This window comes from Cetorhinus maximus, chromosome 26, assembly GCF_964194155.1.
Source record: "Cetorhinus maximus chromosome 26, sCetMax3.hap1.1, whole genome shotgun sequence".
Taxonomy (NCBI): domain Eukaryota; kingdom Metazoa; phylum Chordata; class Chondrichthyes; order Lamniformes; family Cetorhinidae; genus Cetorhinus; species Cetorhinus maximus.
The window spans coordinates 13310406-13336746 of record NC_135904.1 but is presented as its reverse complement, the minus strand read 5'-3'; the positions used below and the strand labels follow the sequence as shown (position 1 = coordinate 13336746).

The 26341-nt window shown below is 39.5% G+C and overlaps 3 protein-coding genes across 6 annotated transcripts in view; 2 read left to right on the top strand and 1 right to left on the bottom strand.

Moving 5' to 3' along the window:
* map2k1 (mitogen-activated protein kinase kinase 1) overlaps window positions 1-26341 on the top strand; it is a 348516-nt gene that overhangs the window by 67014 nt on the left and 255161 nt on the right. The window lies entirely within an intron of this gene.
* The window catches only part of zwilch (zwilch kinetochore protein), a 38210-nt gene that overhangs the window by 2841 nt on the left and 9028 nt on the right, over window positions 1-26341 (top strand). The window contains exons 2-19 of one of the 3 annotated variants that reach the window (XM_078530139.1): window positions 1807-1858; window positions 3011-3106; window positions 4104-4222; window positions 5106-5305; window positions 5496-5575; window positions 7527-7682; window positions 9114-9185; window positions 11048-11141; window positions 11822-11877; window positions 12813-12921; window positions 13503-13582; window positions 14377-14533; window positions 15489-15517; window positions 15625-15761; window positions 17621-17716; window positions 18568-18686; window positions 23042-23152; window positions 24538-24661. In XM_078530139.1, coding sequence (XP_078386265.1) covers window positions 1807-1858; window positions 3011-3106; window positions 4104-4222; window positions 5106-5305; window positions 5496-5575; window positions 7527-7682; window positions 9114-9185; window positions 11048-11141; window positions 11822-11877; window positions 12813-12921; window positions 13503-13582; window positions 14377-14533; window positions 15489-15517; window positions 15625-15761; window positions 17621-17716; window positions 18568-18686; window positions 23042-23136 — 1747 coding nt within the window. In that variant the 3' untranslated portion in view covers window positions 23137-23152; window positions 24538-24661. Of the gene's footprint in view, window positions 1-1806; window positions 1859-3010; window positions 3107-4103; window positions 4223-5105; window positions 5306-5495; window positions 5576-7526; window positions 7683-9113; window positions 9186-11047; window positions 11142-11821; window positions 11878-12812; window positions 12922-13502; window positions 13583-14376; window positions 14534-15488; window positions 15518-15624; window positions 15762-17620; window positions 17717-18567; window positions 18687-23041; window positions 23153-24537; window positions 24662-26341 lie in introns of those variants that run through there. The other 2 variants (XM_078530138.1, XM_078530140.1) reach the window with 2 other exon arrangements.
* Window positions 24862-26341, bottom strand: part of LOC144668290 (lactase-like protein) — a 44802-nt gene continuing 43322 nt past the window's right edge. The window contains exon 14 of one of the 2 annotated variants that reach the window (XM_078530141.1): window positions 24862-24998. In XM_078530141.1, the coding sequence (XP_078386267.1) occupies window positions 24886-24998 (113 nt within the window). In that variant the 3' untranslated portion in view covers window positions 24862-24885. The remainder of the gene's footprint in view (window positions 24999-26341) is intronic. The other variant, XM_078530142.1, reaches the window with a different exon arrangement.

Below are 26341 nucleotides of genomic sequence, written 5' to 3'. Positions count from 1 at the left end.
TAAACAAAGAAGATAAGATATTTGATTAATTATCAAATCAACTTGAGTTTAAATCTCCATACTGAAGCTGTACAGTGCCTTGGCTGAGCTGCACATGAGATAATGTATATAGCCTTGGTCGCCACAACATAACAGGGCTATTTAGATGCAGCAGTGGTGAAAGAGGTTGATCCATAGTGTCTTGAAAGTGGGATTTTGAAGAATGCCTCCATAAGCTAGGGTTCTTGTGTCTTATTAGAGACATGTCCCAGATTGTGCATGAAATTTAATGACCCAGATAAATTAAATACCAAACAATATCTTCAACCAAGCTAATGAAGCTTGACAAGAGAACAGAGATTTAGGATTGTGCGATAGATTTTATGACGAGTCGTTGAGGTTAGCGCATCAAACTCATTTGAAAAACAGCTCTTTCATCCCAGCATTTCTTTTGATCTTGTGAAATATAGAAGGGAAATTTATTTTGGAGGCATTTACTTCCCTATATGTACCAGGTATTATTCCTGATATGAGGGAGGGTGGCTCTCAGGCTCAGCTTAGAACTCTCTAAAACCAACTGGCATCGAGTTCTCATGGAGAGTTAAACTGGAAGTGTAACCTATCCTTCTCATTTGGGATTTAACTCTTCATCAAATTCACTGTGTATTTGCTATATTTTCTGTTTTCATTTCAGGTTAATCCTGTGTTTAATTGATTGTGATTCTCTTGACCAATTGGGAATGTTGCTATATAATGACTGACAATGCTGTCAAATGGCAGGATGTGCCTGATAGTGCTCAGATGCACACATTCAGGAATAGACCTGAGTGCTGATTTTACTTTAAAACACACATTAGTTCTGATGAAACTTTCCCAAAATCTTAGCATTTGGAATGAGAAACAAGATGATAATGGACCTTCCGTGTACTTCAAGCATATTGGGCAGAGTTTGCGCTCCCTATGCGAGCGGGGGTGGGGGATTCCCTGAGCCGAGTGTGCGCTCTTTCACGTATGCGCATGAAAGAGCGCATTCATCTTTCTGAGGCTAAGTGCTGCCTCAGGGAGATCGGCTGTACATTTGAAAAATCAGAAAAATAAAGAAAAAAAAATTCCCTGACATGTCCCCTCACGTGACACTGTCACACAAGTTGGGACATATCGATAACTTTCAAATACACTTTAATTACATTTTTTAAAACCTACATGAAACCTCATCCCACCGGTGGATGAGGGTTTAATGCTTTTCCTAATGCCCGCCAGGGCTCCTAGACTGCCCGGCAGCCTTAAGGTTGGACGGGCAGGTCCATTAATTAGTTTAATGACTCTGTCAATGGCCTTAATTGGCCATTGACAGGTCGGTGGGTGCACAGCCGATTCTGCTGAGCCCCCGCCTACCTGAAAATTTAAGTGGGGCGGGGTGAAGTCGGGAGTTTCGCCCAACATCATCCCGTGTCATTTTACGCGTCGGCGAGCGGGCCCTGACGCCCGCTCACCAACGGGGAAATCCTGGCCATTATTTCACTTTCAGATTTTCAGTTTATTTCTATTCTTAAATGTTAACAGATATCTTATTGCTTTTATAATACAAGTTGTTTTATTTTATTTGTATATAACTGAGTTTGAAATTTTATCATGGTGTTTAGAGGTACTTGTCTCCATGTTGAGTCTCCTCTTGAGTTCTGTATTCTAGAAGTACATGTCTAATGTCTTTGTTTTAGAGCAGAGAAAACATATTGAGTAGACAGTCTCAACAAGAAAGTAGCACCTGTCTGTGTAAACATTGGCACGATCTCATTCTGTATTTCAATACATTTGTTTTCCTTCCAGACTCTGTGACCAGGAAAACAAAGGGATGTTAAAGGAGCCTATGCTGTATGAGGTAACCTACTTGAACAACTTGAGTATTTTTTCTCCAGTGCTTCTCTTCCAATTTCCAGCCCCAGAGTATTGTGTTTGCTTGGTTCCACTCTCACTCTTCATCTACAGCCAGAGCATCTCCAGTACTGACTTCAATTCCCATCCCTGCTGTATCACCTTAAGGATCCAGTCTCAGCCTCTTACTGTTCCTCATCTGCATGCTGCCCTTTGGTGATATCGTCTGTAGACATGGGGTCAGCTTCAACAATGCTGATGACACCCAGTTCCATCACTACTGCCTCTTTCAACCTCTCTGAGCAATTAGATTGCTTGTCCAACGTTAAGGTAAAATACTGCGGATGCTGGAAACCTGAAACAAAAACAAAAAATGCTGGAAAAACTCTGAAGGTCTGACAGCATCTCTCCAAAGATGCTGTCAGACCTACTGAGTTTTTACAGCATTTTCCAGCATTCTGCCTTGGATAAGCCTATTCAGATGTACGTTAGCGTGGTTAATGCTGAAAATTATTTTGTTTCATTAATCTCAGCAATTTTGCAACCCTGACAATGTTTCCATTTAAAATGTGTTTGTAACTCCTGAGGGAGGGTGGGAGGAGGGGGGGGGCGGGGAGGGGTAAGCAGACAGAAACCTCATATTCTTGAACTTGATTAATACACTTCAGCAGTGGATCAGTACAGAGGACCTGCTGGAGAAATAGATTTGTCCCAGTAACAACACATGCTTATTGTACACTGCTCCAATCTGTTCAATCACAGTTTTTAAAAAAATAAGTTTTATTTTTTAAAACCTCCCTCTTTCGAGGTCTCTTTGTGCTATTCATGTCCGAGTTACCGATGGGTTTTACTGCCATTTACAAGTTCATACACGTAAACTCTGCCTGCTGTGACCACTCCTCTTGATTTTTTTTCCTCTTTCTCCACCCCATTATGTCACGATGTGCCTCGTAAAATGTTATTGAAATTGAGATTTCATTGTGCAGGGAATCACCTAAGCCCATCTTGTGTTTTGCTGTTCTGGCATGTCAAACTAGAGCACAGTGAGCTACGCTGTCATACTATCCTCATATCAGTACTGTGCTTTCAATTGTTTGTGGATAGGTTAGACTTGATTTTGGTTTTTGAAATTTATGCTTTTTTCTGAGTTATCTTGTAGGATGATATCCAAGTGCATATTGTAAGTGAAGCAAACAGAAGTCCCTTGCAAGCTTTCTGGAAGGAGAATATGCCCATCTTTATAGCAGAAAGAGCAGTAAGTATGTAAAGTTAAGTAAAACGTAATCCTGTAATTTACTGAGGCTTGAGTTCATGGATGTGCCGATAATGGGCTTCCTGTGGCATACTTTGAGGCCCGTTATCATTCAGGATTGGAGTAAGGATGACTGATAGGGGGGTTTGACTTGATGTCTGTGGTCTTTAGCTTCTCACTATTCCAGCAAGTTAAAAAGAATTGTTGTAAGGAACTATATCTACATAATAACCATTTCTCAGTGATCCCTCATTTCTGTGTTCTTTAGTTGTTGAAATTTTCTAGCTATTTAGGGTAACATTTTCATTTCTAACCCTCCATCCTCATTGCCTTTCTGGTTTGGGATGCTGCTTTGCTAGAATTTGAAGTTGTTTTTTTGTCGATGCATGGGAGCAATTAAAGAAATAACATTGGAGCTTGTGCCCATATGACAGCTGCTGATTGCTGATAGGAAGAAGACAGAGTAAAGAAAAAGAGATGGGAAAAATCATCCACAATCTATAGTTAGAAACACTCTTAAAGGAGGGGAAGGGAATATATTAAACAAAACATGAAAGAACTGAGAGAGGAGAGACAATTTTTTGCTTTCATATTATTAACTGACCACATGATGTATGATATAGATCAGAAGAACCCTGTTTGATGAGTTGGCAGAATCTTAGGCGAAGCAGTGCTGGAACTAGCCTCAGTATCAATATTTTAGAGAGGATTTCCTGGGTTTCATGCTGCTAATTTCTGCCTGTTACTAAATTGCTGACGTGTGAACGTCTGGTGAGAAGAGGACTGGTGTGGCTTTGCCTCTACCCAGTTGAATGGCCCCATTGATGATCACTGTTTAGGGTCACACCTGAAGAAGGAGTTTGGGAATTTTTGTGGGAATGCTGAGTCTTTGAGGCATGGCTTTAAACAGAAGCACTCTTCTTGATGAGCTTTGCAGCCATTCTGCCAGTGTATTATTTTCAATTGCTTTGCCTGACTGCAGTTCTCCTTTTACTTGCAGCCACTTAAAGTGGATGAGAACCACATGGAAGACTCTTGTAATAGCGAAACCAGTGATCTAACATCTGGCAAGTTAGAAGAGAATATGGGGCCTTTGCCCCTCTCTGTCATGAAGGCAAGGTAATCAAATTAATAGCACAAGCTAGTGGTCTATATACTGTATGTATTTAGATTTAAAAGAGCTGTATTCTTTAAGTGGCCAACAGTTTTGCAAAAATGCTGTTCATCTCTCAGGTTTCCTACCCAAGTAAAGTGCACTTTGAGATTTAAGTAAAACCCAACTCAGTTCCTCCAAAGGCTGTGTGTGTGAGTTATATTAGAGTATTAGCTGTATAATCTCTCTCTTCTACTGGCTTCCTACACAACTTGCATAAAAATAATTTCATTTTTTTTGTGGGAATATTTTCTAAGTAACTTAAACTGAGAACTGTATGTTGAGGGAGAAATCACAAGAATACTATAAATTTATAACAGTTTTAAAGAAGGGGTGATTGCTTCAGTTTGACTTGATTACTTTGTATGTGGGGTTAAATTACATCTAAAAGGTGAGAAGAGCCACACCAAAGACAGATTACGTTACATGTCACTGATAGTTGGTGATAACCACATTGAAGGATTAATGGGAGTAACATAACTGCAAGTTTTATGGAGCATTATCTGCTGGGATGAAAGTATGAGTGAGCAGTTTTAACACCGTTCTCAAATGTAAGCCAATCTGCAGTGCAATATTAGCCATAATTTCACCTTAAATTGTTAGTGTGATAAGGCATAATGTTGGAACAAAGAGTGGAGATCTTTACTCTGCTCCTGACCTGGGAGGTCTCCACACTCTTAGTTGCCAGAACTGGAACAGCTTTTCATTTCTGATATTGATAGCCTTTTCTTTTTGACTTATGCAAGAATTCACCTGACTAGCTTTTAAGTCATGTACTTAGTGTTGATGCCAATTATGTTGAGCTTTTTTTTAATCTCTAATGCTTATCTATTTTCCTCCTATTTGTAGACAGTTGGTTTCCTGGTACACCTTGGCCCATAATCCACACATGTCCCAGGTGGTCAACTGCAGTGCACCTACTGCCTTTCCCCTGCTGTGGGTGAGATGTGATGCCTCTGACCCTGAAGGTACTGTTTGGTTGGGAGCTGAACCCGTGAAAACTGGGAAGGAGGTTACATCAATAGTTTTCCATATAGTCACGTGCACTGGTAAGATGTCAAAATAGTACTTGTTTTTTTTTTCTCTGTCTTGTCAACAATAGTTAGGATCTGATTATGTGCAATGGTTTACAGGTCTAGTGACTTTCCATATAAACCCAAATGTTAAAAACTTAGATAGAGCATAGAACAGCTTTGCTTTTGAACACTATTTTCAAAATTTTATTTCTCATTCTTTTAGGACCAATTGTCGACAAGAGCTCTTTCACAAGCATAGAAGGATTGAAAACTGCCCATAAGAATAGACATTCTTGTTCTGCTGTAGGTATTCCCAAACTTTCCTCCCCCACCAGTTGTTATCAAATAGCTTTGCTAAATCTGCAAAATTTTGAAGTAAAACAAATTATATTTATATACTGCCTTTACCCTAATAAAATGACCTAAACCACTTCACAACAAAATTGGACGGAGAACCACATAAGGCAATATTAGGACAAATGGCAGGAAGCTTAGTCAGAGATTGGTTTTAAGGAACGTCTTAAAGGAAGAAAGAGAGGCAGAAAAGCTTAGGGAGAGAATTTCAGAGCATAGTGCCTGTTAATTCCAATAATCGTATGTTGAGTAAGAATGAGTTTGAAGCTAGCCTGTACCTTAAAACAGGTTTATTTCCCAAGACAGCAAAGCAAAGTCACAGATTCTCCCAGACACTCAAGAGTGAACCGATTTATATACTTTTACAATGATTCCCTAATCCTTCCCCAGCTGGAGACAGCTGTGCTTAATTACCAATTTAAAGCATGCATTTCATTGCAGCACAAATTCAACATTAACAGAGCCTAGGCAACTGAAGGCTTGGCTGTCAATAGTGGAGTGATTAAAATCAAGGATGCCCAAGTGGACAAAATTAGATGAACATAGCTATCTCTGAGAGTTGTAAGGCTGGAGAAATTACAGAGATAAGGAGGGGCCATGCCAGAGAGGAATTTGAAAACGAGGATTAGAATTTTAAAATCAAAGCATTGTTTGACCAGGAGCTAATGTAGGTTAGCTAGCACGGTGATAGAGACTTGGTGCATGTAAGGACATGAGCAACAGAGCTTTGAATGATCTCAAGTTTCTGGAGGATAGAATGTGGAAGGCCAGCCAGGCGTGTTTGGAATAGTTAAGTCCAGAAGTAACAATGGCATGAATAAAAGTTTTGGCAGTAGATATGCTGCCAATGTTACACAGGTTGAAATAGGCAGTCCTAGTGACGCCTGGTTGGAAGCATCTCTCAAAAGCAGAAAATGTTAGAAATTTCAGTAGTCTGTACACACCTGAAAAGAAACTGTTAAGGCTATGGGTACAACACCTTTGTTGTGACACATTTCCAAGTTCTCACATAGGATAGGAGATTAAATGTTCACCTGGGTTTTCTCTTTCAGGTGCTGAGATCTACCATTTTCTACTTTTATTTTAAATTGCTTTAAGGATTCTCCTCCTGGTTTTCTAATTCCTTCATGGCCTCACCGCTCCCTATCTCATCATCTCTTCCAGCCCCACAGCCCTCCAAGACATTTGTGCTCATCTAATTCTGGCTTCTTCAACACCACGATTTTAATTGCTCCACCTTCGGTGTCTGTTTCTTCAGCTGCCTGGGCCCTAAGCTCTGGAATTCCCTCCCTAAACCTCTCTTTCATTCTTTAACATACTTCTTAAAACCTACTTCTTTGACCAAGCTTCTGGCCATCTGCCCTAGTGTCACCTTTATGTGGCTTGGACATTTTGTTAGGTTAAAGGCACTATATAAGTTTTTATTTTTAGTAACTTCTATTGAATTTTTCTGAAATAAGATTTTAGATTGTAGGATTGTGAGCATCATGTCCTCAGTATTTTGAAGCAAGAAACCAATTTGTATATTATAAAAGTACTTGGAGACTTCCCTATGATCTGAAATATGATTGAAGCTCCCTAGTACTCCCATGTATCTGTGTATCTACAGTTCCAAACACTGATGGTGTCTTACCACATATGTCTTTTGTAGGTCAAAAGGGGGAAGAGGACAAATGGATAAAAATAGAGCTTGGACCATTCTGGGTCAATATGTAACTCATTGCAGCTGGCACAAATCAATAATGGAGGCCTCTCTGCTCTTTTGGCAAGGGTATGATATACAATGTGGGAAGTCTTAAAAGATCAGGCTGGGAAATATATTTAATTTGGTGAAAGGGGAAAGGATTTGGATACAACTGTACTGATTTCTAAAGTGTAATGGCTTATTGCCTTGATTCAGGTAATGACAAAGGGCTATGCAGAGTATGATCTGTTTGGTGCCACTGTATTGGAGAATACAATTATGGAGTCCCAGAGTAACATTATGGTGGATTTCACTTGGAACAATGTGGAGAAAATCTTTGAAATTCCACCACTTGCATCCATTGCTACGCTGGTAAGGAAAACAAACTTTTGATATTAGCTTATTTTACTGCACACATCATTATATAAACTAGGGCAGGTATCACCCATATAGTGACAACCCAAGAACGTATTCTCTTATGTTTTTTGGGTGGCAGCTTTGTCTGCTTTTTCCTTTTTGACATCTTCAGGCGCTATGCGATTGCTTGCCCGGAGACAGACACCAGACTCAGTGCAAGGTGTCCACCAATGTAGCTGGCAATTCTGTTCAGCCATTAGGAGATTATTGTCCATGATGGTGACCTCTAATTTTTCTCTGCCTACGTCTGCAGAGCAGTGGCTTGGTTATTAGGGTGGGAGATCTGCACTGTGTTCCTAAACTTGTTCTTGGCTGAGTCACAATGGTTTTTAAAAATTATTTTATGGGACTTGGGCATCGGTGGCTAGGCCAGCATTTGTTGTTCATCTCTAATTGCCCTTAAACTGCTGCACCTTCTTAAACTGCTGCAATCCAAATGGTATAGGTATACCCACGGTGCTGAGTTCTACGGTGTTGGGTAAAGGTTAGTGCTTCTGTGCTGGGGGAGAAAGAGTTATTCCTGAACTTGTCTCTTGAATTCTTAAAGAATCAGTTACACAATGGCATTGTCAGATATTTGGAAACCAGTTTCCTGCTTGATTTTTTTTTAAAAATGCATGTTTTTATAAAGGAGCCTTTGCAAACGTTCCCATTTTACCCAATGTATTTCCAAATCTAAGTTTAGTTTAGGCGTTGGGTTACTGTGATTTCTATTTGGTGGATGTTTGTTCAAGTTTGGCTATTTTTTCCTGTGCCCTGCAAGTCCCAGAAATTAAATGCGGCACATAAATATTGTAAAAATAAAACTGAATTAATATCTTCTGAAAAACAGCTTTCATTGCATTTGGGAGAAGTGTTGATGAAATATGCATGGATTTTAGGTATGAGTATTCATACAAGCCTCCACTAATCTGACAAGGTTGGGGGTGTGGCCCCAAAAAAAGAGCTGAGGGGCCTTTTGGCTCAGCAAAGCTCATCACAACGTCATCCAACTAATTTCTAAAGAACCCTGATATTTTTGCGTCTATGAGCTACCTCTTGGCAGACTATTCTAAATGTTCTATACTTAGCTTACCAGTTAATATTTGATATACTTTGATGTAATTTAATATTTTTCCATATCGATGTAATTGTAATATTTTGCACAAAAATGAGAACTCTTGAAATAATTCATCAGTGATTTCACTTCAGTAGCTTGTTCGAAACGCTGGACAATCAGATGCAAGTCTGGGCTGTATTCTGTAGCACAGAAAAGGGGTTTAATTATTTTGGTGTACAGGTGTAGGCATAGCCTCCAAATTCCCATTCATCAATTGGACTTAATTGGCCTATTTTACATTGTGCTTCTACAGCAGTTTTATTCCCCTTGTTTTTGTGGTTGTTTAGAATATCAAAGTGGAACCCGGAAACATGAGAAGTCCTGTTATTCAAATACATAAGGAGCTAGAATTTCTCCTTGTAAGTATTTACTTTAAATAGATATTTGCATTCATAATGTTCTTTGACAAGTTGATTTTTAAATTCATAATTGTAAAGACATGTTCCCACGGATTGCAGCCTAAATAATTTCTTGTTTTAAGCAAGCATTTCATAAACATTTCAGTAGTGTGATAATGTGTAACAAAATCAGAAACCCTGTCTTTATGATGAGACATGCAATGTTCTTTTACATTGCACACAGAGGAAATATTTCTACATAGTGGTAAATGTGAGAACTGGGTGCCTTTAGTCACAAAACTCATTCCCTTCTTATACTATATAAAAAGCTTTGATAAAACTGCTCACAGGCATTAGTTGGTCAGAGGTTTTGAACCTCCTTTTGTTTAATTTGATGTATAAAATTTAAAGCATTGGTCTTAGTTTGTATTGATAAAATTGGGACTCCAGCAATCACCAATTTCTTTCTCTTTTTAAAAAAAGTTTGTAGTTTAGTTGTATCTGTTCTTTAGCACAGCAACTCTCCAGCTGTATTCTGAAATATGGGGGTGCAGGTTCACTAAATAAAGTGTATCAGTAGCCTGACCATCTCTCCTGAGAGTGCCATATGCTTGACTTAATTATACCTGATGGTGTCTTTGCTCTGAATACCGAAAGAAATAATGCAGTTAAAGAATGCTGCAGATGATTTAAAAGGAAAACTCAGTCAAAGTTTAATATAGGAGATAAATTTCAAGAGAAAAAAATTTACATGCCAGCAGACCTCCTGGTAGGAGTACGTCATGCTTGTCTGTCTTGCGCCATCCTTGTACATCCACCGTAGGTCCCCTGTAATCGCTAGTGCTGATTGAGGGATAAATGTTTCCCAGGGCACTAAGGATAATTCCCCTGCTCTTCTTCAAAAGAGTACTGTAGGATCTTTTGTGTTCACCTGAGAGGGCTGACGGGGCTTCGGAGTATAAAAGTAGGGAAGCCTAACTAAAACTATACAAGGCACTAGTTAGACCACACCTAGAATGTTGTGAATCAGTAAGGGAATCAAGAGTTATGGGGAAAAGGCAGGAAATTGGAGTTGAGGATTATCAGATCAACCATGATCTCATTGAATGGCGGAGCAGACTCAATGGGCTGAATGGCCTGCTTCTGCTTCCACACCTTATGGCCTTAACATCTCACCCGAAAGACAGCAGTTCTGACAGTGCAACACTCCCTCAGTACTGCGTGGAATCTCGGCCTAGACTTTTGTGCCCAGGTCCTGTAATGGGACTTGAACCCTGAAACTCAATAAGTGAGAGTGCTACCAGCTTTTTTTTTAGTTAATCTTTATTGGGATGTGAACATCGCTGACAAGGCCAGCATTCGTTCCCCATCCCTAATTGCCCTTGAACGGAATGGCTTTTAGGCCATTTCAGAGGACCATTAAAAGTCAACCACGCTACTGTGGGTCTGGAGTTGCATGTAGGCCAGACCAGGTAAGGACAGATTTCTTTCCCTAAAGGACGTAGTGAACCATGTGTTTTTTTTTTCTCGCAACAGTTGATGATAGTTTCATGGCACCATTATTGAGACTAGCTTTCACTTGAATTTAAATTGAACCAGGTACCATGGTGGGTTGTGAACCCATGTCCTTAGGACATTAGCTTGGGCCTGTGGATTACCAGACATTACTGGATCACTAGACATTACCACCACGCCACCATCTCTCTGACTGAACCACAGCTGACCACCAAGGGATGAAACTTTAGGGATAATGGGGTAGGAAGAGGTTTTTGAAAAATGCTACAGAAGATGTATTTAAAACTTCTGAAAGTTCTTGAGGATATTAAGCATATGTTGTGGTTTGAATGAATGAATGACTTAGTTTCTGCTGTGTTGTGTGTCAGGTTTTAGCTCAAGGTTTGAAAACAGGCGAAACAGAGTGGCCAGAAGTTTTAGAAGAAAAATCTGCAGTTACTGATGTGCAGGAGTTAATTGAAGGTATACACATTTCACATTTGAACAACATCATCTTTAAAATTTCGACTATTTTGGGCTGGATATTCAAGTATAATTAATTACCACTTGGCAGTAGTCTGACTGCCAAGTTATCTGTGAGCTCAATTTACTCTTCACCAGATAGTAATCATGTCCACAATGTATGCTACCGGAAAGGTTATTTTTTTTTCAAAAAATATTGTGTTTAAAGTGGCATGCTGAAACCTTTTAAACATTTCTAAACTAATCAGAGGCAAAGCTTCCTTTTCTCTTGTGCTCATCAAAGTGAGAGATGTTGATGCTGAAGAATAAAACATTTTTACATTTTTTTTTTACAAGTGACTGAGGTTTCATTCCCACCTGCAGAAACTATTTTGAATCAAGTTTCAGAGGGAAAATGCAACATTCTCCCTTTTTTCGTTCGCCAAAAGCTTGGAGATGGGATGGAAAATCCCACAGATTTGTTCACGTTAGAAATTGCCTCCTGTTTCTCATTTGATTCCTGTCCAATATATCTGTTAATATGATTGGAGTAAAATAATTGGCTAAATGTTGTAAGATTGTACATGCAGTATAATATGAGAATACATTTTGGGAGCTGCTTCTCCTATGAATAGACTTTTACATTGCACTATTTGTCCTAGCACAGGCTCTTTTGTCTTGTGTTTTCATGTCTGATACAGACCTAAAGAACCAGCTCAATACCTCTCAACAGCAATTGAAGAGCAAGGAGACTGAGGTAAGATTTTACGATAACTGGAAACCTGGTGGTGGGAAAAGATGTGGAAAATGTAACTTTGTCTTTATAAAGGACGGTTCTCTATAGGTAAGCACTTGAATGTGTAATATAAATGTATCTTGTTAAAATTGAATTCAATGCACTTCACTGTGAAACCCTGTCAGCCCTTTCATTCCAGTCACGCTATGACACAAATTACCTCTAGTGAGGTCATCTAAACCAGTTCTCTTAGGATGTGCCTGCTATGGTTTGTTTTCCCAAAGCAATTGCAACAATTTATAGTCAGTGCTGGTCCACAGAGTTTTAGCTTCATCAACAAGTGAAGTTGCACTAAAGTAAGGGAATTTTTACAGAGGAATAATGAGAAGCTTTGGGTATGTTCTGCAGTTTGTGGAGAGAATGGTAAATCTATCTTGAGTTTTGTTTGTGGTACTCTGTTGCATGATAGTGAATGTAAATGAGCCAAGAAATATTTTCTTTAATTCATGTATTTAAGTGTAGACTGAAAAAAATTCAATAGAATAATGAATCTGGAGAGAGTGCTGTGCTCAGAACATGCAAAATAAAATAACTTTAACTTCCCAATAATTATTGTATCACATTGCTGCTACTGCTAGTCAGTTTGCATGTCAAAACAGTGACATCTGAAGATTGAAAAGCAGAAATTTGCAGAGCCATGCCTGCTCTGTAAGAGCAGGGGTGTGGGAGTAATTGGGTAGTTCTTTTAAAGCACAGGCACGATATGCTGAATGGCCTCCTTCTGTGCTATACAACTGAATGTAGCATTAGTGTTCTACCTTGCAGTAAGATAGCACCCAAGATTTACCTATGGTGGGTTAGTGTACTGTAAATTTTATTTAAGGATTTCTAAGATGCTAGTCATGGATTTTGGACCAAGGCTTTGTTTTTATTTAATTTATTTGTTTTAATATCAGAAATTAAAAAGTGATGCAGCTGCTGTTGAATCAACCATTCATGCGTCATTTGCTCCTGAACGTGGAGATCTCGATTTTGCAGAGCAGCTTTGGACCAGAATGAGGAAAAGTACGTATGCCTGTGGGTCAGGTTACCCCTGTGTAAGGAAGCACAGTGACACTAAGATTTTGAGTTTTGCCATTCAGTGGCAGAGTGGGACAAATGCAGATCCAGTCTCTTGTAGCACTTTTACCAAGAACAAGAACTATGAATATAAGTTTAAAGAGACTGTAGAAAAGTTTCCAACTTAGATGATGCCATACAACACCACACGAAGTGATGAATAAAAACTGGATTTAAATGCTCAAAAAGGAAAGGGGCAGATTCCCGATTCAGTAGGGAGCTTATGACTTTGTGAAATGCAAAAATGAATTGAAAAGGTTTTGTGATTATGAACATAGATTGAAGTAAGTTAGATGGCCGAACAACTTTTTCTCATTATAAAAACAGAATGCTGGAAGTACTCAGCAGGTCAGGGAGCAGGTAGATGATAGCTACAGGACAGTTGTAAAAGTTCTTTGATTTACTAGGAAGAGCTGCAGTAATGGGACTGAAAAGTTTGCTTCTTTCCTCATTCTCTCATCAGCCTGGAATTTTTTTTTTTATGGTTGACAAACATTATTTTCCATCATTTCTTTCCTTTATTTCAGCTGTTTCTTCATACCAAGATGTGGTAGATTGCTTGATGCTAGTTATTCAACATCTAAAGTGCAAGGACATTCAACCATGGGTATGTAGCAAACTCATTATTTCCATATTTAATTAAATGGTGCTGCCTGCACACTATTTGTACAGATGGCACCTAGCATTATAAAGGATGTGTCCTGGGTGATCCAGTTAGAGGCCTACATTCTTCCAGTTAGTGACATCCAGTGGCATAGATGACATTTCATATGTATGTTGATGACGTTTCATATATATGTATCCTATTTAACCTTTGTGCCTCCTCTCTTGCTTTCCTGCTGTTACTCAATTCTGGTATTAAGTTGAACTTTCCTTTAGCTTATTGTTGGGAAAACGTACCTATGCCCCCTAACTCCACTGCCCTTTCAGACTAAGTTTGATGTTGTGGCAACATGTTACTTAATCCTGTGCTCAATTCCTTTACCCACATTGATTCCAACCTAAGATTACATCTTTGCAATATCACCCACCTCAAGCCCCATTACTGACTATTGCTGAGACTCATTCAAACCTTTTGATCTTCAGTTTCTCTAATGCTCTCTTTGTTTGTCTTCCTGCTTCCACAAACTACAATATTGAGAATTACTTACTTTGTATCCTTGTATCAAGGTTATGGTGGCAGGCAGGAAAGTGGAGTTAAGGTCACAATCAGATCAGCCATGATCTTATTGAATGGTGGAACAGGCTTGATGGGCCAAAAGACCTACTCATGCCTCTATTTTTAATGATCTTTAAGTCTTGTATTTCGACTATTTCTGTTCTGTTTTTGCGAGATTATGGGCTTTCTGCAATTACAATGGTTTTACTATAACATTGAACAACCTCTGATCACTTTTTTAGATCCACCGAGGAAGCAACAGTTCTCTCAGCAAGCTGATTCAGCAATCGTACCATGGCAGTATGCCCACTGTCTCTGTTAATGGACTTACTGCTATCCGAATGCTATTGGAGATAGGACTAGATAAATTGCGGAGGGATTACATAAATTATTTTATAGGTAGATATTCTTTCAATACATGTCTAATGTTTGATGTGGTGTTATTTGATTTTAAACATGATTCATTTGGTTGTAAAGCCCTGTGCACGCAACACATGTTGCATAGAGTGGCAGAGTTTGGTCACGATTTTGCTGTACTTCTAGAGATTGCTTCAACACAAATACTTGCAACTTCTCCAAATGGAGAGAGGGGAAAGTAGGGTGGTGGGCAGGAGGGATTAAAAGACAAAAAGTTTCATGGTGCAAAGCCAAAAGGGGGTGGTAATGGGACAAGTAAAGGAACAAAAGGTGTGCCTAGAGGAGGTGTGAATGGCAGGATTATGATTGGCTGCCATCCAAAAGTTTAAAAAAGGGAAATAAGAAAGAGAAACTAGGAAGAAAAAATCAAACCGTCAAAGTACAACAAAAGAAAATAGGGGCAGAGGTTACAATTGAAAATCATTGAACTCTGTTAAGTCCAGAAGCCTGTAAATTACCCAGTGAAAGATGAGGTGCTGTTCCTTGAGCTTGCATTGAGCTTCATTGGAACACTTCAGCAGGTCAAGGACAGAAAGGTCAGAACGAGTCAAAGGTGGAGAATTGAAATGACAAGTGATAGGAAGCTCAGGGTCTTACTTGCAGACTGAGGGGAGGTGTTTCGCAAAACGGTCACCCAGCCTAAATTTGATCTCCCTAATGTAGAGGAGACCACATTGTGAGCAGTGAATAGGGTATACTATATTGGAAGAAGTACGGGTTTCACCTGGAAGGAGTGCTTTAGGCCTTGGACGGTGAGAAGGAAGGAGAAAATGTGCCATAGGAAAGGTGTGTAAACTATATATGTCATGAGGCCTGGGGTGATAGAGAGGCCCCTCCATTCCACCTACCCCACTCCACACCCCAGAAAAATGTAAATAAGCAAGTTTAATTCTATACAACAAATTGAAAGCCATTATTGAAAAATATTTTCTTCTAGGTCAAGAACTCACGACTTTGAATTATTTGGTAAGAGCAATGAATGGATTTTATAAATCTGAAAAAATACTTGAGATTTAGTTTCTATCTCTTTTAATATTTAGTTTTACATGAATTTTTTTCTGCTTGTTCTGCAGGATTATTTTGTGAATTACACTGTAAATTTAGAAGAGCAGGTACTCCGTCTCCAAAAACTCCACCACGTGCTCGAGCTGGTAGTGAGTTGCAGTGCTTTCCTCAACTTGAGCCATGAAAACCTCTTTACGTTGACACAGTGAGCACTTTACCTAATTCAGATATTTTGGTACAAATGATAGCCTCATGGGTTACAACAACACAAAGACACTTTATTTGCTGGTGGTGTTGCATTGATGCTTTTTTTAATGAACATCGTGTCCTTTAGTTGGTATGCTGAGCTGTGTGCTTTTCCAACATTCATAAGCCCCTACCCTTAATTTGCTCTTTCATAGAAAATAGGAACAGGAGTAGGTCATTCAGCCCTTTGAGCCTGCTCTGCCATTCAATATGATCATGGCTGATCGTCTATCTCGATGCCACACTCCCACTCTCTTCTCATACCCCTTGTTGCCTTTAGAGCCTAGAAATCTATTTCTTTCTTAAATATATTCAGTGACTTGGCCTCCACAGCCTCCTGTGGCAGAGAATTCCACAGGTTCACCACCCTCTGAATGAAGAAGTTTCTCCTCATCTCAGCCCTAAATGGCCTACCCCGTATCCTGAGACTGTGACCCCTTGTTCTATACCCGACAGTCAGAGGAAATATCATCCCTGCGTCCAGTCTGTCCATCCCTGTCAGAATTTTATACGTTTCAATGAGATCCCCTCTCATTCTTTTAAATTCCAGTGAATACAGGCCTAGTCGATCTAATCTCTCCTCATATGACAATTCTCCCATAATCTCAAGAATGTTCAACTCATCTCTCTCTCTCTCTCTTTTTAATTTTTTTCTTACAATTTACAGGCTTTTAAAAGCAAAGCTTGATGTTACATAATTACCACTGCCCAATTTGTCTCATTCTTCCTTTTATTCCTTTTCGACCTTACTGCATTCCTGCGTTATGGCCATGGCTCTTCATTTCTTTTCTCCATTCCAAAAAAGAAGCACCTGGATAGAGCTATAATAAAAGCAAAATACTGCGGATGCTGGAAATCTGAAATAAAAACAGAAAATGCTGGAAAAACTCAGCAGGTCTGGCAGCATCTGTGGAGAGAGAAACAGAATTAACGTTTTGAGTCCGTGTGACTTCAAAGCTGGACACAGCTATCCATGTAATGCTTCACACTGTCAGCCTTGATTTCAATTTATATAATTGAAATTTGTTATAGTAATTCTTGGAGACCAATTGAATATTTGACTTCAGAACAAATCTAGATTAAGAAAGAAACTAAATTCTGCATATTTTGGCAGTTTAATACAAGGATGTTAAAAATAGAAAATTAAACAAATATTTCCAGTCAAATTCTAAAGACATTTTAAACACAAAATGGTGATGGATGAATGTTGTTAAAATTATTTTGAGTTGGGAAGAAGGGGAATTTCATATAGTCCGTATTGAAAATGAGTGGATCCATGGTGGATGATTGTGATTCAGTAATCATCATAAAATGATCTTTCAAACTGCAAGAGAAAGCTTTAGGTGATGTAACTGTTTCTGAACTCCAGTGAATAGATTACAGTTTGAAATCCCTTTGAAACAGATGAAGTTAAAAGGTTATGAAGAGAGATCGAGCAAGGCAGTGGCATTAGTTTTGAATTGCTGTGGCAAGGAACCAACCAGGACATGATGGGATGGTGGCCTCCTTCTGTATTCTGTTTCTATGGGGTACCGTAGATTGCAGCAATAATAAGTCAACCCCCGTTTTTGGAAGGATTTTTTTTTCGAAGCTTCAAAGTCAACTTATATGCCGCAACCTACAGTAAATATTTTATTTCTTGACACACTAAGATTAATGATGCTGACTTTGGTTGTAAGGACAGGAATTGACTGTACATTCCATGTTTTTCACAGAGGGTTGAGTGATTGTAAAATTATTGCAGGTTTCACTTGATTTCATTACAGTTTCATTGGTTGTGTTTAAAAAAAAAATTGTACTATGTCTCTCTGGTGACAGGTCCTGCTCACGATACTACAAGGACAATCCACTTGATGAACGGCATGTTTTTCAGTTGCCAATCAGACCCACGACCATCAATGCTTTCTATGAGAAGTAAGAATCATAACTAAAATGTTGTAAGTGTTTACAGAGCATTGGAAAAAGGGGATTAATACACAGCACAAGTGGGAAGACCTTTCAAAACATTTCATGATAATGAAGGATAAAAAGCACTGGATGCTCAGTAAGCTGGAATAAAGGGGAAAACCTTGAAGTTGGGTTAATGGAGGGAAAGAAGAAGGGTAATAACTTTCTTGAATGCAGGAAGGAAGGTGCCAAAGTGAAGGGGGCTAGACAGTGGTTTCCAAAGGACAAGAACATAAAGATGGAGCAGGGTAGACCTAGTGGTGGAAGACACAGGATAGTGATAGACTATATCTGGCAGAGCAGAACATTGGACGGTGATGGGTCAGCCAGACTGGATGGTGATGTACAACAGTGAAACAGAGCAAATTTGGAGAAAATAACATCAGCTCAACCTGTGATCCAAGCATAGGGAGCATGAGCCAGCTAAAGAGGAAAGGAAGGAGTAAGCAAGCCAACCAATGTATAGGAGCCTATAATTGTTACATGGAATTTAGATTTGGGAGGGGGCTGTAAATAAATCAATAGTCTATATTCGATTTTTTTCAAACATGTGGATGTCTTATATCTGTGGACAACTGTGCTGCCAGTATCCACACATCCTGTGATGTTTGAATGCTTTATGATATTGCCTGACCTAGTGTTTTAACCGTGCATGACCTATTCAGTAGTTGTGGCATGTGTATCTGACCTCTGCTGCAAAAGATTGGGCACCCCTGGATTATTAAAGCATTGGATGTTGGAGTGATTAGAAATACTGGTGGTAGCTCTTTGAATATTTGGAAGTGATTTCCTGATGACACTAACTTCTTGTATTTTAGTGAAAACCCCATCATGTGGAGAATGGAAATTATTAGTTGCCACGGGCAGAGAGAATTGAAGACCATGTGGCAGCTCAACACTAGACCACCAGTGGATCACGTGACATTTAGTACCCCAGGTATTTTCTTTTATGCAGTCGAATTTCTGAGAAATATTTACATTTCCTGGTACTGACATTACCAACCTGGTACACATTTAGCCCAATTTTGTTTTGTTTTTTTAAAACTATGTTCCTTTGGTGTTCAAATTGGCTGATCTTTTATTTGATGGCCCTGTTGACCCATAATGAAAACTGTGAAAATCTTATGAAATAAGCATAGTATCTGATAGGCCATTCAGCCCATTGTGGCATTCATTTGGATCAACGTTGATTTGTAACCTACTTCCATTTACCCCCATTGATGGTGTAATCCTTAATACCTTTACTAACAAAAATCCATCAGTCTCTGTTTCTGTGTTGTAACAAGATGAGCACAACAGTGAATCTTCTGTAACATAGTTAAATGTGAGCAAACATAGCTGCATCATCCTGTACCGAGTTACTGGTCCAATTTATAACCCTGTGTAAGTAAATGGGTTTTGAATGAATTAAAATCTTGCCCATACAACCTACAAAGGTCACAGATTTAACTTATGGTTTTAGTTAGTGTAGTATAAAGGTCTGAGTACAGTGCTGCCCACACAGTGATGTAAGAAGGCACATGACCCACGTGCCAGGTCCACGGGTCAGTGTGGTGTTGAACAGAGAAGGGTTAAGACCTAAGCATGGAGTAGATCCTAGCTTGTAACCTTTACTGTACATGTGTAAATAGTTCGACTTGTTAAAAGACTTAACAGTTAACCTACTGAAGACTTCTTTAAGAGACACCGTTCTGTAACCAACACCCTCCTAACATGGTGGCAGCTGGGGATTGAAAATCCTCAATCTCACTAAAATGCTGAAACAGTCGAGATGCTGTAAGACTAAGAAAAAACTTCCAACAAATTCTGACCTGAGAGAAGCTCCCAACAGAAGCTGAAGATGCAGAAAAAATTCACCAGAAGACGCTCTAGAGGAAAGGCCAGGAAGCTGAAGGCAGAGATTTTTACTGCAGGAGAAGACTCCACTGAATCTCCCTTGGAAGTCCAGCTTCAAGGCATTGAGTCCACGGAGCCTGCAAGGGTGAGCTAAATCTTTTAAAGTCCCAGGCTGCAGCTAGTCCTGAGACCCCTTCCCTTAATTGTGTCAGAGTTGAAGGAAAGCCCGTCGCTAAAACCCGATTTTCCCCAGTCAGAGCCCCAACACATGGCCTCCAAATTTGTAAGATAACAAAAAAAAAAACTATTTAAATATCTCTCAGGAACATTGCAATAGTCCAGCTTGGAAAACGGCAAGCATAACTTTAAATCCGAACGTCTCATTACTCGTCGTAGCAAACCGCAGAATGAAAGAAGTCAGCACACAGCCGATCCAGGCAGCCACTTCTAAGAGTCTTTAAGAAGCACAACATTGCCATTTTGTGGAGCCTGCCAAAACCAGCAAGCGTGGGAAATCCCTTTGTCTCAGAGCTGATGGTGACACCATCTTGAAATCCTATAAGCTCTTAAAGCTGCACATACGATTTTTAAAAATTTAGCTTGGATCACAGTTCAACACTTCCAACTCAACTTGGACCAACCCCATACCCAGACCAGTCACAAAAATTGGGGATAAAAACAGAAAATGCTGGAAAAACTCAGGTCTGATAGCATCTGTGGAGAGAGAAACAGAGTTAATTTTTAGAGTCTGTATGACCCTTCTTCAGAGCTGAAATTGGGGTCTTTGAAGGAAAGATTTTTGAGATACACCATTGCTTCTGGTTTAAATAGAAAGTCAGAAGAAGAGCAGGTGAACACACTGCTTTATAGGCCTCATTGTAGATGACATCATTGTAATATCAGGCATTAATGACTCATCTGCCAAATTCCAGGAGGTTTTAAACTCTTTTTCACATTTATTTTAACTTGTGACGCAATAAAATACTGGAGAGAGCTAAATTCAATAAGAGTCCAACTACCTGAGGAACCTTCATCAATCCTTCATCAATGATCCCTACAGGATGGCAGAGGAGTGTAAATAAAGTCTGAACTCATCAGAGACAGAATAGTGGTGGGTGTAACAGACGATGCAGACTTCCTACAAGCTAAAGGAGATCTAACCCTGGACAAGGCAATTCAGATACTTAGATTGCCCGAACTCCCCAAGCAGCATAGGACAACCCTAAGGGAAGAGAGTAAAACATGGGCAGGAAGACCCCTCGGTCCAGCTTAACAGGCCAAAAAGACAGACAATCCAAGCCAGGGAAAGCAATTCCCAAACTGGCTAGCAGAGTGACCTTGCCAGTGCTGTGGTGCAAAGCGCCCTCACTGGAGAGATCAGTATCCTGCGAGTACAGCCCAAAGCTTCCACTATAACAGGATTGGACTCTATGGCAAACTATACATGTCAAAACCTCAGAAACGCACAGAAGGCCCAAACGTAAATCCACTTTACAGACTGAAAACCCAGAAGACAAATGGCCATGCTTCTTGGGTGAGGTCAAAGATTGTGGCTTCTCATTCTGGAATACAAACATCTTAGTCAGTGACCATCTAACAAATTATAAATTAGATTCAGGTGCCAGTGTGACAGTCCTCTCGGACAAGGAACCATGGCTCAAAGACTTCTGGCTTTGAACGATGGACATTCCACTTTGTGGAGCAGGAGGAATCTGACTTCCAGTCATTGGCTTGGTCCTAGAACCACTGTGGTGTAGCAGAAAACAGATATTTGAGTTGATGTACGTCATCCCTAACCATCCTTTCTCTCCAGAGCAGGGATCCCTGCAATAGCCTTGAATCTCCTCCAGACGGCAGAGGATGTCAAGACAACCACTGTCTTTGACAACCAGTATTGCACAGTGGCGAGTACTTGAACACTAAAACACTAAAGAGTATTCAGATTCGGACTTCAGCTCTGCACTCTCTTCTCTCTTTGCAGAGCAGATTTGTCCATTCTCATTGCAGGTCCCAGAAAATCCTCAGTGGTCAGACCAGCCTACCATCCACAAGACAACCACAATGCCCCCAGTGGAAGTGGTACAAGAGAGTGACCAGCAGTCTGAGAAGCCTCTAACTACGACGATGTTTCAGTTGATCAACACAGTGACCACCGCACACATTGCAGCTTCCAGCCAGCATGCCACGACCACAAGGGATGCTGGAACCTGGTAGCAGTCTCCCACCTTCGACAAAAAGCAGAGGTGAGCGTACCACTAAACCACCTTCTCACCTCAGGAACGCTCTTCCTCAGCCAAAGAGAACATCAAGACAGCCTACACGGAGAAAGAAAGAGAGAAAGAAACAACATGGAGGTGAGCACAATGCTCGCCCACCCTGCAAGAAATGATTTAGAGTAGCAGCAACCATTGATCCGTACAACAGCCGAGCCAACCCAAGTGCGGTTCAACACAAAGGAATGGAAGGATGAAAGCATACCCAAATGCCAGTCCAACCTCCAAACTAACAGGAAGAACCAGAACCAATAAGGCCTACCACTCCTCTGACAGAACAGCAAATGAGATATGGAGGAGCTATAAGGCATTCAGACCGCCCAAATCTGTAAATTCAAGGACTTGAAGGGGGGAGATAGGTAGTGAGAATGTTGTAATAATGCCAATATTGTAGTAATGGCAATAATGTGGTAACAATAATGTAAATGGGACAGATAATATAAGGCATGAAGTAAACTAGTGAACTCCATATACATTGGATAAAGACTTGGGGAAAGGTGTAGAATAAGGGTCTGGCACATACAGGGTTAATATGGGACTGAGTACAGTATTACCCACACAGTGATGTAAGAAGGCACATGACCCAGACCCAGGGGTCAGTATGGTGTTGAGCAGAGACCTAAGCATGGAGATAGCTCCGAGCCTGTACCCTTTACTGTACATGCGTAAATAGTTCTACTTGTTAATAAAGACTTAGTTAACCTACTGTAACCAACGCCCACCCAACAGTTAACTGTTAGGAGGGTGGTGGAGCTATATAATTTCCCTGAAAGTCCCAGGCCTATCCATATGTAAGCTTTTCTAATCCATTTTTTTTCATGCATTTGAGATGCCTTGAAACAAATGGTAGACATTTACTTGACTGAATATTCTCTTTCATAGTCTAGGACGGGACAGTTACTACTGTGGACTGTGTTTGTCACAACTTGGATTAAATCAACACTATTATTCCTCCTGAAAAATACAAATGGTGCTTGTATATGTAGGGTTTGATTTGACAAAATGCTTATTTAGAAATGTGCGTGGTCATTTAATCCTTGCAATCTATGGAAATCTGACCAGTTGATGGAACTCTTCCTAAATCCAAAGTTTAGTGCACTTTCAAATGTAGTGTGAAGAAACTTAGCAAGATGAACAACGAGTATCACTATCACTAATACTGTTAACCCATTATGTTTTTAAGATCTGCCAGTTGATGATACAACTTTGAACAGTGATTACGAGGAGGCATTTTATTACAACACAGTGATCAGCTGCAGTCAGGCACATTTCGTATAAACCTTTAGGAGAAAAGGTAATTGCAACCATTGTGTAAATTGATTTTTTTTTTCCCCAGTCTCAAAGGATAAACGCACAGTGACATTTTTGCATGTGGGAATTCAGCCGGTTTATTGCAGTTACTGAGTACAGGTCAGGTATTAGTCATATAAAAACAGAAATCCAAAGAAGAGTCATATTGGATTCGAAATGTTAACTCTGTTTTTCTCCACAGATGTTTTTCTCCACAGATGCTACCAGACCGGCTAAGATTTTCCAGCACTTTGTTTTTATTTCAGATCTCCACCATCTGCAGTATTTTGCTTTTATACCAGATATTAGTCACCCTAAGATCTTCTGCCATCTTGTGACCAGTAAGAGTGCTGAGACACTTAGTGTTGCTTTTGCACTCCACCCAACAGATTTGTCTTGTCTGGTATTTTTCCCCTTAGTGAAAGTGAAATGAACTGGCATGATGCTCTCTCCTCCAGCGTCCGCACTCCTGTCTGCTTAAAAAAAACCCCACAGAATCTGTGAGGTGTTTTTGCCCCGAAAGTAATAATTCTGTCAAATTCCATGCAACTTCAAGCAGTTACGTTACTTGCATTAATTTCAGTCAGCAATCCGGTGTCTGAATCAAATTAGTTGACACAACTCAGTAATTAATATTCTTAAATCAACTGCAAATTTATTCTTTTTTTTAAAAAAAATCTTGTATTACTAAAATTAGAATCTAAATTCCGTTTCATAAAAATGACACACTGTGGGTTAAATTTAAATATATTTTGAGTGACGTACTTTGTATGATCTTTTATTTCTGTCTGCATTTGTTGTTTTGTGTAGTGTTATTGTTGGGTAATTGGAATTGGACGAATTAAAACTGTTGGTGATTGTGACATTTGTTTTACAAAGTTATATTCATAGCCTCAAGATCCCAGTTTTCACAGCCCATTGTATTTGAACCAGACCAAACTAAATGTCCTTGAAATCTGACTCACAACAACTCTAATGTCTATTATAACATAGCAATAAATAAAACTTGTCCTGAATATGAAGATAATATTTATACCTATGAAGTGTATGGTATAAGTAATAAGCAAATTTGTAACAGTTGAGAACTGCTCTAGTTAGGTCTAAACGTTGGCCCAATAATTATAGCTTCTAAATTTTGTGCTTGGACCAAACTGTTAAAGATTTTAGACTAACGCACTGATGGATCGACTGACTGATTTCTTCAGTTCAGGTCTTTTCATCTCACAGGCCGAGAGTTTTACTGTTCCTATTGTCAATGTGTACCTTTTTTATTTTTTAAAAGTATGTAATGTTTTTAATGATGAAATAGCTTTTCTGAAAGAACCTGCTCTGTGTTGTTTGCTTATTTGTTATTATTTGCTTGTAATATTTGTTATCCTAAATCCGTAGTGAAACCTTGATAATATAGACCTGGATTGGGCACCATGCCCATTGGGGAAGAAAATATTGGAAGTGGAATCACTTTATCATGTTGTGAACTCCTTCACCTCAGCCATGGAATTTGAATCGGGAGTTTGGTTGATGAGTTTGTTTATATTGCAGTTTTACCATTCCAGTGATGGGTCATCTCATTCATTAGTAATAAAGCTATCAGGTCTTTGGAAGTGACAGTAGACAAGTATCAACTTGGTCGTTTGAAGACTGTCATAATTTAACAAACTTGCTGAAGTAGCTAGTCATCTATTTTTGTTCTTGTACATTTAGCATTGTATTCTCACAACAGCAATCTGGGTTTTTTTACTGCCTCCGAAGTAGGAACATCAGTAATATAGCGCTGAGCAGTATGCAAAGGGTACACACGGTCGGGACAACTATCTCAGTCACCATCTCCATATGATTGACAAGAGGATCTAAAAGTGAAGGGGAAAGGAAAGAATTACACTGCAAAAATTATATTCAGTTATTTAAGAGAAATGCTTTATTTTACACTAAACCAAACGAATAAGTATATTTAACATGTTATAAAGTTCCTTACTGTGTTCCTGGTTTAAACTTCTTTGAAAAGGAAACTGGGTAAATTAGCCTGAGAATAGTAGCAATGTTCCATTGCTCCTCTAATGTTAAAGAAAAATGCTCATTACTGAAGTATGAAATTCTTTCTGAAGCATGTAAATTGTATTTTAAAAAAAAATAGAGACATCCCTGGGATTGTGGCACAATCTGATCCACGGCATTTGAATAACTAGCTAATCATAATGTCATCAAAAAATATACATTAAATTTACAGCTTTGAATCAGAGTATCTGTGACTATTTTACCATTTAAAGTATTCAAATTTGTATGTGCAATTTAGCTTGCCCCTCAAAGTTCTCAAAACACTGAGCTAGTTACATCTTAATTTCAAAGCCCTATTCTACCTCCTCCTGCTCCTTAATTGGTAATCACTACCACTCTGGTTGCAGAATTTATCGCTGGCTATCCAGAGCAACCAACCCAACTGTCGTGTCCCCTTCCCGGCAATCATCTTGACACCTTGCTCCTTGGACATTCCCCTCTCCACTTGCCTCCCCATCCATCTTATTTCTAACTGTCCCTCTCACTATTCCATCAATAGATCATCAACTATTGCCTTGTGTTACTCTAGCATGTTAACTTACTTTGTACATATATCTGGAAAGAAATTTGGCTTAGAGGGGTACTTAGAAGTACCTCTTCAACAAAGCCTCCCTGATTGGCTGTACTGTATATTCTTCACCCACTTCACCTACCCACTACAGCTGAAACCTTTGTTCATGCTTTCTTCACTCATAGCTTTGATTTTTCTCCAGTTTCTTCCTGCCTGGTCTCCCATCTTTCTCCCTCCATAAACTCCAATGTTTAAAACTTATTACAAGACTGCCATTCTCACTGATACATTCTGGCTCCCTGACCCTCAACACATTAAACTCTTTATCCTCATCTTGAAATCCATTCAAGGTCTCATCTCCCCAGCCCACCTTTTGTAACCTCCTCCAACCTGAAGCTTCTTTGTCTCCTTCAGTTCTCTGACTCTAACCCTCCATGCAACCTTTCCTCTGACCCCAGCCCCCTAATTAATGGTAAAACTTTAAACTGACTAGCCATATTGTCAGGAATTTCTTCCCTAAATCTCTACATCTCTTTTTTTTAAGCTTCCTTGGAATGTGTCTTTTCAGTTGAAGCTTTGTCACCTTTCCCAACCTTCCCACCATAGCTTGGCTCTGTAAGGTGCCTT